This window comes from Amphiura filiformis, unplaced genomic scaffold, assembly GCF_039555335.1.
Source record: "Amphiura filiformis unplaced genomic scaffold, Afil_fr2py scaffold_54, whole genome shotgun sequence".
Classification (NCBI taxonomy): Eukaryota; Metazoa; Echinodermata; class Ophiuroidea; order Amphilepidida; family Amphiuridae; genus Amphiura; species Amphiura filiformis.
The window spans coordinates 274,775-297,180 of NW_027305518.1; the positions used below are offsets into that span (position 1 = coordinate 274,775).

At 37.0% G+C, this 22,406-nt stretch overlaps 2 protein-coding genes across 2 annotated transcripts in view; both read left to right on the forward strand.

Moving 5' to 3' along the window:
• The window catches only part of LOC140144422 (uncharacterized), a 56,357-nt gene extending 40,830 nt beyond the window's left edge, over nt 1–15,527 (forward strand). Inside the window, exons 7-8 of the mRNA XM_072166231.1 lie at nt 9,175–9,285; nt 14,896–15,527. Of these exons, the coding sequence (XP_072022332.1) occupies nt 9,175–9,285; nt 14,896–15,081 (297 nt within the window). The 3' untranslated portion in view covers nt 15,082–15,527. The remainder of the gene's footprint in view (nt 1–9,174; nt 9,286–14,895) is intronic.
• Nucleotides 1,276–8,502, forward strand: LOC140144439 (uncharacterized). The gene is made up of 6 exons (XM_072166252.1): nt 1,276–1,428; nt 2,098–2,275; nt 2,720–2,832; nt 3,909–3,990; nt 7,856–7,969; nt 8,365–8,502. Exons 2-6 carry the CDS (start codon nt 2,117–2,119, stop codon nt 8,500–8,502), a joined length of 606 nt encoding a protein of 201 aa, XP_072022353.1. The 5' UTR covers nt 1,276–1,428; nt 2,098–2,116.
• Nucleotides 15,528–22,406: the final 6,879 nt, after the last annotated feature.

Genomic DNA, 22,406 nt, shown 5'->3' on the forward strand with positions numbered 1-22,406 from the left:
TTCCTATTATAGTGCTCCGTTCTGGTGCTTTGTTTGTAAATACGGCATGGGATTTTTTTGAATTCTTGTGTTATCTATTATATTGCTCCGTTTTGGTGCTTTGTTTGCAAATACGGCATGGAATTTCTAATTCTTATGTTTCCTATTATAGTGCTCCGTTTTGGTGCTTTTGTTTACAAATACGGCATGGGATTTTTTTAATTCTTGTGTTATCTATTATATTGCTCCGTTTTGGTGCTTTGTTTGGAAATACAGCATGAAATTTCTAATTCTTATGTTTCCTATTATAGTGCTCCGTTCTGGTGCTTTGTTTGCAAATACGGCATGGGATTTTTTTAAATTCTTGTGTTATCTATTATATTGCTCCGTTTTGGTGCTTTGTTTGCAAATACGGCATGAAATTTCTAATTCTTATGTTTCCTATTATATTGCTCCGTTTTGGTGCTTTGTTTGGAAATACAGCATGAAATTTCTAATTCTTATGTTTCCTATTATAGTGCTCCGTTTTGGTGCTTTGTTTGCAAATACGGCATGGAATTTTTAATTCTTATGTTATCTATTATAGTGCTCCGTTTTGGTGCTTTGTTTGAAAATACAGCATGAAATTTCTAATTCGTATGTTTCCTATTATAGTGCTCCGTTTTGGTGCTTTGTTTGCAAATACGGCATGGAATTTTTAATTCTTATGTTATCTATTATAGTGCTCCGTTTTGGTGCTTTGTTTGAAAATACAGCATGAAATTTCTAATTCTTATGTTATCTGTTATAGTGCTCCGTTTTGGAACTTTGTTTGGCAATACAACATACATTTTTGATTCTTATGTTTAATATATAGTGCTCCGTTTTGGTGCTTTGTTTCAAAACACAGCACTTTTCCTCTCCTAAATCGTGCGGTGTATCTTGATAGTAGTCCTTGATATTGCTGAGTAGATTAAATCTATACTGATATGTATCTAATGTACGATGTTATTCAAATCTGGATGTTCCACATACACTTGAAATATGTGAAATGGCTATCAATCGATCAATCAATCAAGCTTTCAGTTTTCAAGTTATCAACAATCAATAATAAACCGATGAATCATGGAATATTACTAATTACTTACTAATCTTCCAAATAATAAGTCAGTAAATAAACAAATAAATAAATAGGCATAGGACCCGTAAATAAATAAATAAATACACAATGCAGAATGCAGTTAGTATTTTATTTACTAAATTCAAACATTCTATTTATAATTTTCTGCTATACACGCAAAGGAGCTGTGCTTTTAATATCCGCGCCTAATCAATATTGGGCATTTCGCTACATAGTCAAACTGCTGTGTGCCCTGACGGATTATGTACTGACCAGCTGCTAAACCAATATTGATACGGCGCTAAAGGCTACCGCTTTTCCAGACACAGTGACGAACCCTGTATACAGAGGTAAGTAACATCTTGTTACAAGGAATTCAAAGTAATTTTATTATCAATAGGCCCACATAGAGGAATACGACGTCTATCGTGAGCCAATCTGCATTCTGTTTTCCAAAATGAAGTGAATTTAAAACAATGGTGATGTACCACCATTTGGCTTCTACCTGTAAAAGCATGTAAGCTACATTGATACCGATATGCCACCAATAGAACGAGAAGATTTGCCCCTTCATTTTCATTTGCATACTACTTTGTCCAATTTTTTTCTCATTTCTTCACAAAATGCAAAAAAAATGCAAAAAAAATGCAATGGTTGTAATACCCCCTTAAAACGCATTGAAAACGCCAAATTGCAGTCACAAAATATATAATATTACTAAATCACCAAAGCGAATGGTAACGTAAGTATGAGGAAAAGAACTGCAATAAGAATAACAAACTATGTGCCCAAGGAGTTGTCTTTGGCATGTCGCCTTTTTGAAATATCACCAAAAATATCAAATTTTGGAAAACGCCCCAAAATTTAAAACAAACACGAACCTTCCAAAATAAATACAGTGACTACCTGCCGCTGTGATTTGGGGTAACTCGTTGCTTCCCCTCTCCAGATACCTGTACTTCAAGTTCGCCCATACCCCACGCCTTAAATCTGCTTTTTATTTTTCATTTTCCCGCCAGATTTCCTATAGATCTCAAAATGGAATCGGTTCCTATCGTTGACTTCTCAGCCTATAGTTTGGATCGAAACGAACCAGATCCAGAGCGGTTTCAGAAATTGATTGACGACATATACGAAGCGTTTACTACAATAGGATTTGTGTATCTGAAGAACTATGATGGTGTATTGGATGAAAAGGTAGCAAAATATGTCTTGTATTAGCATAGTTAAGTTCATCGGTTGTGTATAAAACTAAGGTACTATAAAACCAAGGTACTATCGCTAATAAGAAAATAAAAAAAAACAAAAATCGGGGTTTTGTTAATAAAATGGATGTGGTATAATTATGGTTCATAGGCAAGTGATAAGACCGACTTTTTGGCTAAAATAGTATGAAATTGAATTTTTTTTCTCTGTACACTTAAATTCACATTGGTATGTTCCTCTTATAGTTCTTTAATATGCCAGCAAAATCGGGCCAGAATAATGCTCACCGGATAAAAAGTCCAGGCACGCCACTAGAAATTATGAAACTGCAAACTGCTTCATAATTGGACCTTATATTGAACATTTTACACAATAATAGTATAAAAAGTGTCCACCAAATTATATTCTTATTTGTTTATTCCTGTTTGCAACCAGGTTGACCAAGTATATGAACATACCAAGAAGTTTTTTCTTCTGGATTATGAAACCAAAATGAAATGTGAACAGGGAAATATTGGCGGTGGTTTCATAAACTTTGAACGAGAAAGGTAAGAGATATTGTGCTCATGAGCCACAAATATCAGGTGGTGATGACCTCAACTATTATAAACAGCTAAAAGTCTCAAAAAGGTGTTTTTATGGTAACCAAAGTAAAACTTGACATGAAAGTTTCTGGATGACATTTGACCTTCACGGTTGTTTGATGTGATCATTTAATCTTTTATTGCCTTTTTGTTGTAATTTTTATTCTATAAACTATATATTTGTGCGTAAATTGAGGGCGCTATTGACATATATTTTTAACTTAGTTTAGCCCAATAATATGAGTTATTCCTTACATTTCATGATAAAAAGTAGTTCGTACTTCAACATTTGACCTCGGTGTGACCATCGACCTCGGTTGACCTCCGATTGATTTTTTTGTCATGTTCCCCTCATCGAATGGTTTGCACCAAATTTAAGACCAATTGGCTAAAGTTTAAGGTTTGACCCTATGACGTTTGACCTCAGATGATCTCGGATTAATTTATGTATTATCATGAATGCAGTGATTGTGGCAGTCTTGGTGTTTGGTTACATTATTGCTACTGCACTGCTACTGACCCTTGTGTGACTTTTGACCCGGAGCTGAGTGAAGCTTTGGCCAGTGGTTCTTCTTACCAAGTTTGGTTTAAATAAGCATGTAATTTAAAGTAGGAATAGCATTTTAAATTCTGTTAACCCCTATATTATCATTGACCATAATGGTGTACAACGTTTTTGGCTCTATGGGATCAAAACACAAAATGCTCCGATTTTGACAAGAGATGTCAAAGTGTTCGTTTTGAATTGCTATCAGACATTTTTGATGTCAACTACCTATGGTAAAAGTGCAGCTTTGCCCCCCGCCCCCTCCTTCCCCCGTGGCACCTCCTAACCACCCGGGCTCGCCCACTAAGAGTGATTTTGAATAGATAGACTGGCGTACGATCACGGCGTTTGTAAATGGCAACATTGTCATAACATAATTATGCAGGCTTAGATTTATAAGTGAGGACTTTCTTGTTGTGCCGTGTTTATGTATAAATAGTCACGTTCGGTTCTTAATAGCATGACGTTTAATCATTGTTTGTTCTATATACAGCTCAACCGGAGATGTAATGAAGAGACCGCATATGGATTTAAGGGAGAGTTTCTTATTCTTACCACCGTCAGCGACAACAAAGGTACACTTTTTAGGAAATGCTCCTCTCCCGCTTCCTTTTGCTCCTCTCTTCTTTCTCTCCCTTCTCTCGCCCTTCTTCTCTTTACCCACCCTCTTTCCATTAAAATGGACCCATATTGTTAGACTGATAGTAATGACTCCATGAGTTAAAGGTTCGATAAGCTTCAGGAGTATTAATAATCCGGGGCGTCGGTGTAAGCACTGATCGCCGACGAGCCGTCTGTGTGCTGACATACCAACAATACAAATTGGGAGCAAAACACAAAAATGTTATATCAGAAGTTGCACGTCGGGTCGTGGAATGCATTGCCCTTTATCATGTTTATCTAATTTTATTTAATATGCCTATAATTTAACCCATAAACCAGTCCATAATGGTCGCTAGACCATTTTCTCGGGTGGGGTGGAGAAATAATTTTGCTGGTATATCAGGGCCGGATTCGCCTTTTTTGCTGGCCAGGGCAACATAATTGCCACCCCTGGCTCTTCGGATCAAAGTGTTACGCCCCTTCCCCACAACTGTAACCCATTTTTTTTAACCGGCCGCAGAATTAGTTAACCGAAAAAGTGCGCATGTGATTATATTCCAACTTCTAATGTTTAATTGCAACATTTCGAAACCATAAACCCAAACTGGGTGCTATAATGTACAAGATTGGGCTACGAGTATACATTTGACCAAGTTAACAATCGGTAATTGCTTCATTTTGCATATGCATGACTTTCTCATTATACTCAAAATCGGATTTTATTATATTAAAGGAAGTTGTTTACGTGCATATAGACTCCTTCACAGCCGGTTTCTGTCGTGTATGTTTGCGAGTGATCCACAAGCAGACTGGGTTGCCAGGGACTACAGGACAAAATACCTGTTTTTGACTATAACAATGTAAATCCGCTATACTGATAACACAATTAATTGGCAATCTGAAAATAAGCACTTATTTTGTAAACAGATGATTCTCTGTGATTACTTATGGATGGAAACTTAGGAAATTGCTGTTAATGAAATAATTGATATATTAAACATACATTTTGTTTTGTCAGCGATGAACATACGTTCACAAATGAGGTTTTTAGGAACCATTTGACATTAAATATTTTGAACAATTGCTCTATGAAAAATGATATAAATGCACCCCTGCTGATCCAGGCTACTGATAAGTGGCCAACAAGTGACCACTCATTCTTCATTTGTTTGGTTTTTTATTATCATCTTCCTATCAAAATTTTGCCCCCTCTCTAGATCGTGTCCCTGGATACGTGCCCACTTGGCCCTTTGTAAATTCGGCCCGGGCTAGTGTTAAAAATATGTTGAGCGCAAAGTGTGAGCTCGAGTCCCATGGACTTGCTACTAAAAGAATACTACCGGGACAAATGCGCGCGAAGCCCGTGAAAAATTTGCCATTTCATGCTTGAATGGAGCAAATTTAGGATAATTGTGTAATAAAAAATCGTGCCAAAGGCAGTGCCGTAGATTTACTTTTGACATTGGGAGATGGGATTGGAAACAATGCTTGAAATAGCCCCTTTTGGCGACATGACATAAGTTTATTGTACAATTGCGTGAAGCGCGTGAAAATAATTTGCATATTGAAGCTAAACTGGTGAAATATGGTGCAAAAGTGGAATAAATTCGCGCTAAGCACCTTGAGGCTAAATGGCCAAATATAAGGTTATTTTGATCAGAAACCTGCATACAGGCGTCAACAAGGGGTGTGATTGTATGGACCATTCCACCATCAAAATATTGGGGAATTTATCCCCCATCCTCAAGGGATCCACGCCTAATGGGTAAAGGAATTTATACATGTATTACAACTTTTGGTCAATATAGTCACGGTATTTTGAGCCAGCTCAGGAGGTTTGGACTTTTTACAGGCATGGGGGGGGGTCTGCCGCAGCACTCATATTTTATGCGTTAAATAACAGAAAGGATGGAATAAGATCTGATGTTTTACCAAGTTCAAAATGAGCTAAGATGAAAAAATATGCTCTCAGAATGACTTTACCAGGATGAATGCGCGTGAAGCACGTGGAAATTTGGCATTTTAATGCTAAATTGGTTTATTGAAATAAAAGTTAAAATAGTCCAAAAGAAAGATGCAAATCGTAAATTTTGTCACAGCATTTCTGTCGACTGAGGGCAAGGAACCTTGTTACCGCAGGGCGACAGTCTTTCCTTTTCCTCCTCTCTCTTCTCTTTGATTTGCCGACGGATTTAACGATTGGGCAAATCTAGCTACGGCCCTGCTAATAATGAAGACCATAATTATACTGATGGATTTGATATGGTAGAAAGGCTTACATTGATATCAAAGAAATTTTTATGTACTGAGGTCAACAGTTCTTTGAAGTCAACCTGGGAAACATGTTGCCCTTATTGTAGCCCTATGATAAGCTTGGTCTCAAAAGACAATAGACATAAAGTTTGCTCCTCCCAACATTTTGTCATAACATCCTAAGGTAAAATTTTGTACCATTTCGCCATAGAAGTGACGTAATAATCGGATTAACTACTATAGCAATAGAGGAATACATTTTTGAGTAGATAGCCCTGCACTACAAGCAGATTGCACTAATCACTTCTATGGTTCAATGCATGCATAAGTACTACGTGAACGTTGTAGTGTAGGCCGATATATTCAAAATTGTATTCCTCCCTCTATTGCTATGGTAGTTAATCCGATTAATTGGAGTCAAGTTAGCTCAATCGATAAGGCGTTCGACTATGGTGCAAGAGGTTGCGGGTTCGAACCCTGATGGTGCCTAGTACGTTCTCGTGAAAAAAAGTTAGATAGAAATTCCTTGGACAAGGAACTTACTGCTAATTGTCTCGTTGTAACCCGTACGAAACTCGGGGAGCTGATCCTGGTTGCGAAGGTTATTTGTGGAATGTCTAGGGTGTGCGCTCTTGTAGCAGCAAAGTCTCTGAATTGTTGTTAAATGGTTTATGGAATGATGTGGGGCCGTAGTGGTCAGCGACAACCTGTAAAGTGTGCTGAGGCTTGTGGATCAACGTCTAGGCGTTGTGCCTGTGCGTAGCGCACTATAAGTCACTGCGCTTTTCTTTTTCTTTTTCTTTTAATTACGTCACTTCTACGGCGAATAAAACTAACTTAGAATAATATGACCGTTTACTAACTGTTGTGTTAAAATGAAAGATGTCCATGACTTCATGGCTTAATAACCCCAAATGAAAGACAAAAACTGCCCTTATCAAAAGTCACAAAGTAGGCCTATGCTTGTTAACTACAAGGTGTATTGGGACATGGAATGGGACTGGCCACCTTACAACTCACTGTGCTGAGCTCTGAACCAAGAAAGGGATTTGAATGGCTGAATGATCATGAATTGCTTACACATTAGAGTAAATGTTCACTTGGTGGGGATTTTAAACTGCACTCAAATACATGTGTTTTTCCATTAGTAACAAGCCATGAATCATTTTTGTGACAAGCATTGGCCTACTTTGTGACTTTTGAATAGGGCAGTTTTTGTCTTCCATTTGGGCTCATTCAGCTATCAAGTCATGGACATCTTTCATTTTCGCACAACACTTAGTACACACTACACAGGCATATCATTTTTTTCTAAGTTGGTTTTATTGTGACAAAATTTTACCTTACGATCTTATGACGAAATGTTGATAGGGGGACTTATTTCTTGTGATTTCTTAAACTTCACATGTAATAGCGAATGCAAGCGAGGCTTGTGGTTCGTTATCCGCCTTGCGGTGATTGGGGTTGGACAAATACTATCAAATAAGGGTTTTTATTTCATATTTTCACAATTTTTCAAGAACCATAAATCCCGTATTGCTTTGAGTGCAACATTCATTTTAACCATTTAATCTACTTTACAAGATCTGGCCTGAGGAAATGCCCGAGTTTAAGGAAAATATGGAAGATATGCTGTTTACGGGGAAAGAGATTCTACATCGTGTGCTAGAAGTCATTGCCAGAGGATTAAAATGCGAGGTAAGTAGGTATGCGCACTCGCGTAGGTGCGCCCCACATAACTCCACCACAAACCACACCCCAACACTCACACCCCTGTTGTTGCATTGTGTGTTTTCGTCTGTGGTTTACCGGGATAAATGCACCCAACGCCATGAATTACGAAAATAGGTAAATGCCAAATTATGAGCCATTTTAAAACGGGAAATTTGACAATATTTATGGATTTGAGCATTTGTGAGCGAAATGGGCAATATAATATTTATAAGTGTATTGAAATGAGTTTGAAATGTGTATTTGATAAAGCCATAATCAGTGCAGTAAATTACATTTCTTATTATCGTAGCCATGGTAAATGTTTATTTTCTTTTTGTACCATCTTCACCAACCTGCACATCATTAATGGAATAATGTAGGATCCACTGATTTTTGTGAAGAAGCATCAGAATATAGGAACAGCTGAGAGTTGCACGTCTATACGCTTGAACCATTACCCGCCTACTGCTGACATTGAAGTGAAGAAAAAATCAAGTGAGATGTGGAGAGCATTCTGATTGGGGCAGTATCACCTTCCTATTTCAGGACAAGGATGGATTAGAGGTATTGTTGACAGTGACGTAGCGTGTGTCATCTGGGAATGATTGAGGGGGCTACGGTATCCCCCTATAGAATAGGTCAAATTTGGACCTAATGGGTTGGGTGGGAACCCGGGGGGCACTGCCCATTTCGAACTTGAGGTCTAGGGAAGTGATGGCCCGACCAAAAAGGAGGGGTCAAGGGAACTGATCGGCCGGTTAAAAAGGAGGCCTTGGGAACTGATCAGCCGCCAATACGGTCTAGTGAACTGATCCAGGGTAAGTTAAGTTTTGTTGCAATTTTTTACTTTGTTAAGCGCCTTGAGAGCTTTTGTTGTGATACGCTGAAAAATAAAATTATTAAAATTTGATTTGTGGTTCGATACCGCCCTATATCCTGTGGTCTTCTCCAACCCTACTCAGGAAGTAAGTGTTTTTCTTCAACCCCGGGGCACTTCAATATAGAAATGGATATGGGTGTAGGGCTGGCACTTTCGCACTAAGGGGCATTTGGTGAGAGCAAAATGTAAAAATATGGGGTCATGGGGTGAGAGCATGATTTTTGGCATTCGGTGAGAACATGACCTTGTTATTCTATTTGGCCACTTACGGTTTAAGACTTTCGAACGTGACTGATTTGTACACTTACAGGTTTTGAATCGTCAAGGACAATGGGTATCAGCTCCACCAATTGATGGGACTATTGTTGTCAACATCGGTGATGCTCTGCAGCGTTGGTCTGCTGACAAACTGCTTTCATCGGTATGTGTAATTAAAGCCAGGCTATGTTCCGACGTCATTGCGGCAATTACGAAAGACGTCGCTTTTTGACACAGCAACTTTTAGGCCTTTTTCGTCCAATGAGCTTTGTCCGCAGGGCTTTGTTTACTCTGTCGATATAGACAAATTTCCCAAGGCGTCGTACTATAGCCTGCCCTCGTATCTATACAACAAAAACTATTTGTTCGATACTACATTGCATGAATTATGATTGCATTTTGAAAGGAGCGGTATCGTTTGAGTTGTCAGTGATACATTGTCAAGTGGAACAAAATCGATTGTCAGCATTTTGTGTAAAAAATGCAGCAACTAGAAGTGCAGTGGTCCTGCGACCACAAAGACAGTCGTTTTGACCTTTGACCCTAGAGATTTTTAACCTACCTATAGAGACTTGCTAATGTCAATGTATGTGTGCAAATGTGGCATAAGCAGTATCTTACAGGACCGGAAGTGACCCCTGAAAGACTTGACCACAAATATGTACACAACCTAGAGACACTGATTAATTACAATGCATTTGTGCAAGTGGCGCCACCCTACTATGTTGTATATGGTAGAAGATGCATTTTGAATAAGTGACTCCTTACTGACTTTGACCCAAATCTGTTTATACCCTAGAGACACTAAGGTTTACAAAAAAGTATAAGGTGTCTAACGGTTATTCACAACATGGGGATTTAAACATAGTCCGGCTGCTAAACTCAATTTTGCCACAGAAGCTTGTTTTCTTATCCATAGTTTTGTTTTTGATGGATATTGTTTCTCAAGGCCACCAGCTTCACAAATATGGACCTCTGTCAGCATTAGGCATTTTGAGAAATTTATATCGCATTTTCCATGGTGTTTTTGATAAATACTAGCCTGAAGAAAGTTTCTTGACGCAGACGCATTTTGAAGGTATTTCGTCTCGGGCCGATAGTGGCCCTTTAATGACCTTTGATCCTAAATCTGTGAACAGCCTAAAGGCACTGGCTAATGCCAATGCATGTGTGTAAAAGGCGTCATCCTACAATGTTATTTGTGTCGAAAAAAAACATTTTCAAGGCATTTCGTCTCAGGCCGGAAGTAAACCTTTAATGACCTTTGACCCAAAATGACAAGAAACGCATTGATTGATTGATTGATTTTATTTGGTTCCATAATACAAAATACATAAAAATATTATATTGCACAGTTTAAAATACATTACATAAATATAACACTTGACAAAATAAGAAATTAAAAGATATACAATGTGAAGATAAAAATACACTAGGAACCGGGATAACCCATAAAGCCAATGTTTCAGGCTTATTTCCAATGGGGTCCTTGAAAGAAAGATTTTGGCAAAAAAGGCAAGAGCATAAACAAAAGAAGAAAGAAAGCACACAATGGACAACAGACCCCACTGGAAATTAGCCATTACTGAAAAGTTTCCTGATTGCACTCTTGAAATGATTAAGATTGGGGATATTTTTTGATGTCATTTGGAAGCATGTTCCAATCCCGAATTGCACTGTAATAAAAAGTAGTGCCAGCTGAACTTTTGATTTTAGGCACATGGAAATTAAAAAGCCGCCTTCTAGTATTATAGTTGTGAATTTCTGAGGTTTTGGTAAAAACTGGCACAGGTAGGGGCACTTGACCCATAATAAATTTTGTGCACATGACACAATTTTAAAAATTTTACTCGACACTCTACATTTAAAAAATTCAGACTGTTAAGTTCGGTTTGACCAATATGTGACCGGGGTTCTAGATGTAAAATATAGCGCACCATTTTATTTTGAGTGATTTGAAGTTTGTTTTAAGCCGTTGACTGAGACCGGAATACCATGAAGAAGATGAATAATCAAAGTGGCATTGAATTAAAGCCGAACACAGAATTTTGCGACAGTTTTGGTTGAGACAGCTGCCATTGCGATACATAAATTTCATCCTGGAATTTGCCTTTTGAATAATATTGTTTGCAATTGCTTCCCCAGACACAGATTGGTCAATGTTAATACCCAGATATTTCACAGACTCCTGGCCTTTGATAATCTGGCCAGAGCATTCCACAGAAAAATTTTCAACATTTTTTATTTTCCTTTTGGATCCGAAGATAATACTTTCAGTCTTGCCGAGATGTAAAGACAATTTGTTGTCTACCAGCCAATTGCTGCAAGACTCAAGAACTTGGCCTAATTTTGTGATATGACACTAGGATCTGTATGAGAAAATAGGATTGTACTGTCGTCTGCATACAACATCAATTTACAGTCTGGGTCTATACTAATGATCATATCATTAATGTAACATAAAAATAACAGTGGCCCCAGTATGCTACCCTGGGGCACACCACATGAAATATTAAGGGATTTAGAATTAGCATTGTTAATTTGAACTATTTGCTGCCTATTTGAGAGATATGAATGAAACCATTCAACAGATTCAACTCCCATTGCATTTAATTTCTCACATAAGATTTGATGGTTGACCGTGTCAAAAGCTTTTGGAGATCAATCATGATCATGCCTGTATATAAACCACGGGAAGATTGAGTTTTGATATGGTCCATCAAATGAATGAGACAAGAATCTGTTGAAAACTTGCTTCTGAAACCCGATTGGTGTTCATACAAAATGTTATTTGATGTCAAAAAATCTTCCAATTGAACATAAATTGATTTTTCAAGAATTTTTTATATTGCACTCAAAACACTTACTGGTCTGTAATTACTTACATCAGTATTTTTGTTCTTTTTGTAAAGAGGAGTAACTTTAGCCAATTTTAGCTCGGTAGGGACAGTACTGGTCATAATCGATAAATTAACAATGTGGGTTATAGGAACTTTCAAAACTGAGGCACCATCCCTTAAAAACCTTGATGGAATGTTATCAAGCCCAGTGCTCTTATTTGGGTTGAGATTGAGCAGCTCCTTTTCAATAAACTCTTCACCAACACACCTCAAGGAGAATGAGCCGACAGATTTGTCACGATAGAAATTCTGAAAAACTGCAGAGCTGGTAGAGTACAGATTCTTTGGAGAAGGCAGTTTCTCAACTAATGTGGAAGCAACACTGGTGAAGAATTCATTAAAAGAATTGGCTATTTTGTGGGGATCATAGCAAGTGACACCATCAATATCTAAAACAACTTTGCTACTCTCTTTTCTTTTGGAGCTATAACCAAGTTCTTTTAGTTGCTGCCAAAGTTTTTTAGGATTGTTTTTGTTCTCATCGATTTGACTTAAATAATATTGAGATTTAGCTCTACGAACATTTCTTTGAACATTATTTCTGAGTTTACAATATTCTTTGTAAAGATGCTTTTTCGATTTATCCTTATTGAATTGATACAAAATATTATCTCTTTCTTTTATGTCATTTAAGTCACTTGAAATCCAAGGTTCTGTTCTTTGTTTCAACCTGATTTCTTTAATAGGTGCCATTGCATCAAAGACTCCAGTGACCAAATTCCTAAATTTTGACCAGGCATCCTCAACATTCTGCAAATCGCAAACCGCAGACCAATCAATCTCAGATAAACGGTCAAGAAGAGCCTCAGGGCTGTAGTTTTTAAGAGACCTAATTTTAACAGTTTTGTGGGTGCCGATTTTCCCTTTGCTAGTTTTTCTAGTGCAAAAAATAAGGAAGTGGTCACTAAAGCCAGTACAAATAGTACCAAAATGACATATTCTTTCCCTGGAATTGACAAGAATATGATCGATTATTGTTGAAGAAGTATCTGTAAGACGTGTTGGTGAAGATATCAACTGTTTCAGATCAAACAAATTCAAAACATCAACATAATTCTTATAGAGATATACAAGTTTCTTTTTAAAGTCTATATTTTTTTTTTTTTTTGACCTTTTTTTTTTTTATCTTTCATGCCCCAAACGGGGCTTTTATTTCCTGTGCTCAAAGAGGAAAAAAATATCATACATATAATACAACAAAGACAAAACCATCATTGCATACATACATGAAATTGTTTTACATTACATTGATCAAGTAAATATATTGATGAAATACAAAAGGTATAGTTTACATTATACATGTTAACATATAATATGTACTATTCGGTACAAAAGGTTTCCAAGACACCCCACTTGTTTATAAAGTTTGACATGTTATTTTTACTCCTAGCAATCTGCTTTTCTAAATTATAATGAAATTTTATCAAGTTCTTAAAGGAGATTATAGAAGGAGTTTGGTTCCTGAATCTGCTGTCATTGATAACTTTTTTCATCAAAATAAGACATAAATTAATCAACCTGTCAGACTCTTTAAAACCAACACCAAACAGAATTTTGCTATAATCCAAATTTTCAACATTTTTTTTTTTTTTTTTCCCATACCATACTTTAAAATCATCCCACATCTTTACAGCATGGTTACAATTCCAAAAAAGATGCCTATAAGTCTCAGGAAAATATAAATATGATTTATATATGATTTTATAATATGAATAAAGTGAAGACCTTTTTTATTATTATCAAAGTAACTAAAGTCAGCATCAGGTCCGAGTGGTCCCGGGTTAACTTCCACATCCCCACAATTAAGTAGACAGAGACAGAAAATTGAAGAAATCTTGAGTTGAACACCAGCGCCATTACTCAGCATCTCACGTTTCTTGTCACGATGATTAGCAGCACCAAACTGATGAATGGGTATTAGTAGAAGTTTACTGGATTCTTCTATGGACAGTTCTTTGTTGAAATGTTTAATGTTACAGAGCAATAGTCTAGATGGATCATGATGATAATCAGCTTCAAGGCCACCCAAAGAATAACTAACAGCATGGGTCGGTACACATAAACAGTTTTTAAACGTGCAATCCAGTTTTTTTTTGGTTTTTTTGTCATTTTCATTTCATTTCTTTGTTGATGAAAGAATTAAGGTTTTCGGTAAGAAGTACATAGCGAGAGAAAACATAACACCATTTTTGCCTGCCATTGTCGATGACAAAAATCAGTTCTGGTGGATTCCAGTGATGGTAAAGGTATCTAGGCATTTTGAAGGTATTTCCTCTCCGACAGGAAGTGACGCCTTAATGACCTTTGATGTCAAATCTTAACGCCCTATAAACACGGGTTAATGTCAATGCATGTGAGCAAGTGGCGTCACCCTGAGACTGTCTAAAATAGCGGAGTGATTTATAGTGCGTTATGCACATGCATAACGCCTGAACATTGTTCCACAAGCCTCAGCACACTTGTCACTGACCACCATCACCACTGTAGCCCCACGTCATTCCATAAACCATCAAATAACAACTAAGGCACTTTGCAGCTAAGGGGCGCACACTTTACACATTCCATAATTGACCTTTGCCGTTTCGTATGGGTTCAAAAAGTTCAACAATTAGTAGTAAGTTCTTTCTTTCCTTGAATATTTTGATACATGTATACTTGTCGGACAATCTGCAGTGGTTTAGGTATCACGGATCTAGCCCGTTGCAAAATGCACTTTCACAAAGACCTGGACCATTTAACAGAGCCTTGTGACTGATGAACCAGATATAATAAGCCCTCGTTAAATCAATCGTAAGCCTTTGTGAAACGGACCCTGGTCATCGTAACCAAATATAGCTTTGATGAGAAAAAATTAATTTGTGTTTATTTCACAGAAACACCGTGTAGTAAACCCAGTCAGTGAATCGGACAAGCGAGCCAATCGGTATAGCATTATCTACTTCGGAAGTCCCGACGTGGAAACCACCTTGGAATGTGTTGACGGTAGCAATAAGTACCCACCCATTAAAATGTTGGAATACCATGATCAGAAATATATCAAGATGTACAATAAATCGTGAAGGTTTATAAATATAACCTTTTGGTAATCAAGATGCCAGAGTTAATTATAGATTTGCTTATTGTCCCGTAAAAAAATGAAAGCGAGTGCCCCTCTGACAAAAAAATGAAACAGAAAATCGGGAAGGCAGAGCAAACGAACAGGGCAGTAGCCCGTTTCCACCAAAATTCACCCCGATCATGGGCCAAAATAGTGTAAAATAAAAAACGTGCGCTCATTGTACCAAGAATCCTTTTCACCCGCCATCATGGCCATGCGGATTTAGGTTTTCTCTACCGGAAGTCAATTTGTGCCGAAATTTCTTCCCACAATGCAATATGCGTATTGCATAACAAAGAATATTGATTAGCCTCCGAACTGTATCTATTGTTATGCAAAACGGATTGACTTCCGGTAGAGAAACCCTAAATCCGCGTATTGTGTAAATAAATATGCGTACAATATTTTGTGCTAAGCTTGCACTTGGTCACAAAGCCTTGTTGAAGCTCGAAGACTTTTGTTCTGGCTACGCCCTGTATATTATGCAGTTACTCAGTTCTGTCTGTTTGTGTCTCACTTTCTTTCTGGCGCCGCCACTGCTAACTTTTGTAAAATACGATATATCACAATTTAGTGATCACTGATGCGATCAGTTATCATTTTATATACTAAACAATAATTTGTTTAACATACAGGCTCGGGCACCCACATTCTTACAGTATTTGCTTTGGGACCTGAGAGACAATTTTATGTGTGTAGGGAAAAGAAACAAAGAACATGTCGCTGAAATACTTCAAATATTGGTTATGATTCTTCCCTTTTGACTGTCATTCGATATCAAATTTAGATTTTTTTTAATTCGCGATATATTATAGCAAACTAATAAAAATTAACGTTTTTGACACTTAACAATCATCGAAGCAAAGTTGGTCAACTTAATCTTATGATACGTTCTTAAACTGTATGTAGCTGGGATGACGAAAGCTGACCACAATCTGTAAAATTTTGACCTTTTGGGAACTTCATGTATATCTTCAATATCAATACGAAAGGTCAATGGTCGGCTTTTCCTCCAAGCTACATACACTTTAAGTACGTAGCATAAGATAAAAATAATTTACCATAAAATTTGTATTGTATCGAGAATTTAAAAAATCGAATTATTTTATATCGGAAGGACATTCCGCGTATTCAGAGTGCAATTTGGTGTGTCTGATGTACTGTCAGGTCCCCGCAAAATATGCTGTGCAAAGGTGGTTACAGAACCCTTAAATACTGTATTAAATTACGTGAACTTGTTGCCTCAATTTTATGGAGTAAAATTAACAATCCATGAGTTGCTAGTAGTCCAATAAATTCCCATAAAAATCGTGCAAATCATGTTAAATTTGGCAGAGATACAGTACTTACAGCGCTGATCATTATTAGGATATGGAGGCATTTAAACAGCATCCTTAGGCCTATTTGGTGGGAAAAGGTTGAACTTTTACACACGTCAACTTCAAAATTGCTCGGATTCTGTTAAAAATACAAGCAATATTTGCTTCTCTAGTCATAAGGATTCAGAAAAGGTATAGTGTGACCTATCTACGATGTACAGTTATGGGTTTACGAGCAAAAAGGTAACCATGTGACGTCATTGGTTTAATTTTGGCACCATATTGAAAAAAAAAAAAAAAATTATTGGTCTTATGATAAATCAGAAATATATACTTTGTGCGCTATGTAGGAGGTTTCGTTACGTTAATAACACATCAAAATCGACAATACCCATTGAGTCGCATTGAGTTCTATTGAATCAATTTGACTATGACAAATTATTGTGTTTATACCTGGATAAGAAAGCACCAAAGACATTAAAACTATTCTTTTTCTGATTTCTTGCAACAAGACAAATAATTTGAAATAATTTTAATCAAAATCAGAGCAATTTTCATTGTCGCCCCCAACGGGGGCAAAATTGAACCTTTGACATCACAATGTTACTCATTTGCCGATTACTCCATAACCGTACATCATAGATAGGTCAAAGTATACTTTTTTGAATCCTTATCCAGGGGATCACGATGGTGCGAGATTTGAACAGGTCTGAGTTATTTTGAACATGACCCTCTGTACAAAGTTCAATTACGTTTTTCTACTCAATTTGTTCGAATTCCTCCATAACCTAGATTATTTAAGACTATAAGTACTACACATCCAATACTGCCAAATATGACAACTTTAACATGATTGGCACGATTGTATTGCATGTAAATTGAAAACAATTGCACTATATAATAGTTGTTTCTATTAGCTTATTACAAAAAAGCAACGCTAAGAGGCTGATTTTTGTGTTATCCCGATAAGTTCGAGTCGTATTAAAGCCATAATGTGCGATTTGCTCCACACCAACGCCCTCAATTTTCCTTGAATTTCTACTTTTTGCATGATTGTAATGCTCACTTGTGTACTGAAATAGCACGTGAAATTACAGTTACAGTTAAGTTTTTATCAGTTTATATTAAATCCGGAGATCTCCGGTTTTATTCAGAGTTCACCGATCGAGTGATGGCTAAACACATCGCGTGCATGTGTCATTAAATTCGTCATGACGTATGCATATTGCTATTCGTCTTGCGTCTGATTAATGTTTGTACATCCCAGCTGCCTGAAGCTCCGCCAATAATCATATAAAAATACTATCGGCGATAATACACGCATTGTAGGCACTAAAATGAAATGGCAATTTTACCTAATTTGTTTAGCACAAAACCGAAAGGGGACAATATGATCAGTGAAAAGTAGCATTTAAATATACTCTTTATGCAAATCGCGCATCATTGCTTTAATTAGTTGCATGCTAACATTTTTTGTTCTGTTAAAGGATGTCTCGGACAATCACAACATGCCTTATATAATTGAAAATTAATTATCAACCACGAATCACGTGGGTTTTTTTAAACAAACTCATTGACCAGCAATACGTCCTAGTAATACAAAGAAGGCTGACAACAACTGAGCACAAGTAACCATGACGTCATTGCACTAGGCAATTTCGGCGCGTGAATTTTGAATATCGCGTGTTGAGAGCCGGGCTGTTTTTATTAGTTTCGATGGTCAATATGAGTTTGTTTCAAATAAAACCACGTGATTCGTGTAATTGTTTTTATAACATATAAGGCATAATGTTGTGATTGTCGGAGATCATCCTTCAACTTTATTGCATGAAGTTGTAATAATTTTTACTCAATGCAATTATGCTTGTTTTGGTTAACTTATTTATTCAAGTTGTGATTACTTATAAAAAATAAAGATAACTTGAGGAATATACAAATCGTCTCAAAAGTTTGGTCTAAGCAATTGGAACCTTTCTTTCCTAAAGGCACCATGTCAACACAGAGGATGATTTAAGCACTACCCAACACTCCACTGGGGTCAACTTGCGGTTAGCACAGCTGTGTGAGTGAACAGGACACCACTGCTTGCCCACTGGATAGACGTGAATGGTTAAATCATGGTTAAATTTGAATTTGGACTGATATATTTACAATAAAAACACATTCAAAATGTTGGTCTATTTCACATTTTATGTTATCTACAGAAGGTGTGAATTATCCTTTATGCATACATCACTTTTGTTCTGAAATCGGCCAAGTAATAATGACGCACACACAAATTCTAAAACAACATCTTTTGCACAGAATTCAATGGGATTTGAAAAGTAAAATGGCAGTTGCAACTCTAGTGATAACACTTTTACAGTGCATGATGGGGCTTCCTTAAATCATCCTCTGATGTCAACAATACCGAGAAAAATTGCCAATGTGTTGAAGGATTCCATATTTCCTATCTATACAGCTGTTAATGGCAGCGCGGATGTGGTCACGTACGTATAAATACGTATTTATAAATAGTCGAAGCCTACTGCTCGATGTCTCTTCAAATTACATCCTAATGGGTCGTACAGTCAAGCTATTTTCACGATTTCTATCACTAATTCGGGTCAATGCACGTCTTTCGTCTACTCCTGCTTTGGAATCGTGGCGGGATATTTAACGCCCTTAATTGATGGCATGGTCGTTTCAGTGTGCACTTTTGGCTTTTCGCTTGCACTTTTGATTTGCGACATAAGTTCATGTTCAACCAGTTTCAAGCTAACGACCCGTCGACAGACTTGGCAATATTTTGGTCCAACGACGTCGCATAAGTGTCTCGTGTGATAATGATACCGGTATTGAGAAGTGGCTTTACTTTGTTTATTTGTTGTCTTGTTTTGAGAATTCACGCTCTTTTGTGAGAATCGCTCTCAGCAGGAGCAATCGGTAAACGTACAGGTGACGAAGCCCTTCGAATTGATCTCGTCGCTGACACGGCTGGAAAATATCCCATTCCGTGTTTATTGTAATAGTTTTGAATAAGCATCTTTTCTTTGTTATATGCAGGATTTGGTAAGGTTTGATTCGCTGTTAACGGTGGAAAGAAGTCATAAGTTGCCTTTCTTTTCAGAATAAATACCTTTTGGTCCACTTTGTTAAGTTCTGATAACTCGTTGAATTTGCAGTGTTTCCTTTTAGCAACCAGAGGAAAATTTGTTCGTGATGTTGTCGGCTGGGCACTTCTTGATCGTGACGATGCAGCATCGGCAGCCATGGTTGATCGGATTCTTTTTTCTTCAGCGCGTTCTTCTTGATTTTGTCTAACTGTTGCCGGAACATTCCACAAAGGACCTTCGTTGTAATTAGACTCGCAGAGGCGTCTTTTTACTCTCATCTTTGAGTTACCAATAATGGTGAATTTGGAGCATCCTAGTTTTGGTACTGTGTGCAAATTGACAGTGACGCCATGGTCCAGTACAGACTTAAAATGCTTATCCGGTGATGTGGACGAGTCCATGATGAACAAACGTGCAGATGGTTTGTCAAGATGGTCTGGTTCAATTTTCCCAGTTGAATACTACAAATTAATAGTGACAATTCAGTGCAAAATTTTATTTATATCGGCCCTTGCGCTAACTTAGCGACTTAATGAAATGTAAGCCTTGCGTTGCTACTGGTAAACAGTAAACACAATTATGCATGTACTTCTTGTTTGTCATGTTTAATTCCTTTATCTGTTTTGTTTGACCATGGATTAGGCTCTTCCAGAAAATAGATGCACACCCCGAGGAATTTGGATTTCCGGACTTTTTGTCCAGTCGTTATTGGAAATCCAGACTTTTAAAGTGCCCACACTATTAAAGGCGAATAATTTTGTAGAAAAATATTTCACATCGGAAATCCTCAATTTGAGCTTATTTTGGACAATTCCGTGATTTTTCGGTCATTTAATCAAATTAATTGTATTTCAAAGCTTTTGATTTCAGTCGTTTTCAAACATTTTATTGAAAAGTTACTCCTCTATTGAGGGGTGTGCACTTATTTGTTGGAATAACCCATTTATCAAAACAACAGGTGAATAACAAGCTCTAACAAATTAAACTCAAACATTCAGTAAAATAATATGTCAAATGGGAATCGGTTCTGCAAACTCGTATTGTTTGTTCAGTGAGATTGTATCTGTTCCTTTAAATGCAAACAAGTTGCAACGCGGGGTAGGGGACTTTGGAAGTGACGTGGATGTGCGGACATCAGTTCGAACTTCGTAGATTTGAAGGTGGTCATTTTAACCCCAAGAAGGGGGTCTTTCCGTGAGACTGGTGAAATTGTAATAAAAAGGCTGTCTTTCCGTGAGACTGGGAAAAATGTTGGGTCAAAATATAAAATTAATGTTGATGAATGTTTGTATACAATTTTTTTCAAAAAACTGGGTCATTCGGTGACGGTATCACAAATTTATTAACAATCCTTAAAAACACTGGTCTTTTGGTGACAGTAAAACCAAAATGGTGGTTATTCGGTGAGAGTGAAACAAGAAATGTCTTTAAAAAAGACTACGCCATGGATGAAGTTCATGTTTCATAATTTTACATTGACAGGTACTTGGAATGCTAGTAATTTTTTGTGTGTAGCACATACACAACTAACCGGGTGGGAAATATGTTACCACCAATGACATACTATAGGGTCCACAAATTACAAGTTCCCCCTAAATACCTTTTTAAATAAATCGAAAAATATTTGACAAAATGCAAACGAGTAAAAAGGTATGGGTAGCCGTATTTGTGTTACACATATGTGATGCGATCAAGCAAAATCAGTCGGAACTCGGCCATAATAAATTTTCAGTTTCCTATAGGATAGTAAAAAACATTTACAAAGCTGGATTTTGCAGAAAACCCCATTGAAATTGAACAACTAGTTCCAAAGATATGAGCAATTTAAAAGTTTCCAAAACAAGAGAAAACAAAAGGAAAACTTTTGTTTGGCTATATTCTAAATCAATATTTCCGAGTTCCGACTGATTTGGCTTGATCGCATCACATATGGATTAATTATAGCATCACAACATTTTAGTCACAATGGTTCATTGTGTAAAAAAGAGACCGTTTTAAATTAAAAAGTTGCATCTGAGTCCAAAGGGTCAGCTCTCAAACAATGTAGGCCAGGTCTTTCTATGTTTGTTAAAGAAATTGACTGCTATGGACTCGGATGCAACGTTTAAAACGGCCTCTTTTCTTACACAATGAACCATTGTGACTGAACGCAATGACGTGTGACGCTAAAAATTGGTCCACATGAGTAAAACAAACATGACAAATAGGGCTATAGGCCTACATATCTTTTTACATTTTTACATTTCGTAAAATATTTTTTGACTTAATTATTAGGGGGACCTTATAAGTAATGTGTGGACCGTATACATGTATAAGAAATTCTCAAGAATCTTCATGTTGAAAGCTAAATTGAAAACTGTGTGCTAAATAGGTCTACATTTGATTCATACTTGTACAACAAAGGGATCAATGAAATCGCATGAAAAAAAACAAATCTTAATGGGCATCATTTGGTCCTGTGGCACTTTGATAATTTTTTTCAATTTTACACTTTTTAAAGCCCTAAATTATTTTGTATTTACCTTGCCAATTTTCAATCTTAAACTATTTTTGCCCCCGGTCAAATTATGTGTTTACCGGACGCGGGCCAATTTTCAACTTGCACTATTTTTTTTTTGGGGGAATTGAATTCACTTAGGGGATGGTTTTTAGGGGGTAGAAATTTTAATTTTATAAACGCATCCCTCCACCTGCACCGACTCAAACACAAACAATAAATCGCTCAAAGTATACTTCGGATTTATACCGTTTATTTTGTCATGATCAATATTTTCTCGGACGCATGCAAAGTTGTCCGTTAATCAAATGATACATTTTCGTGATTTTCAATTATTGGCTCATCTGAGAGGCTGAACGGAATTCCCGTCATTTTT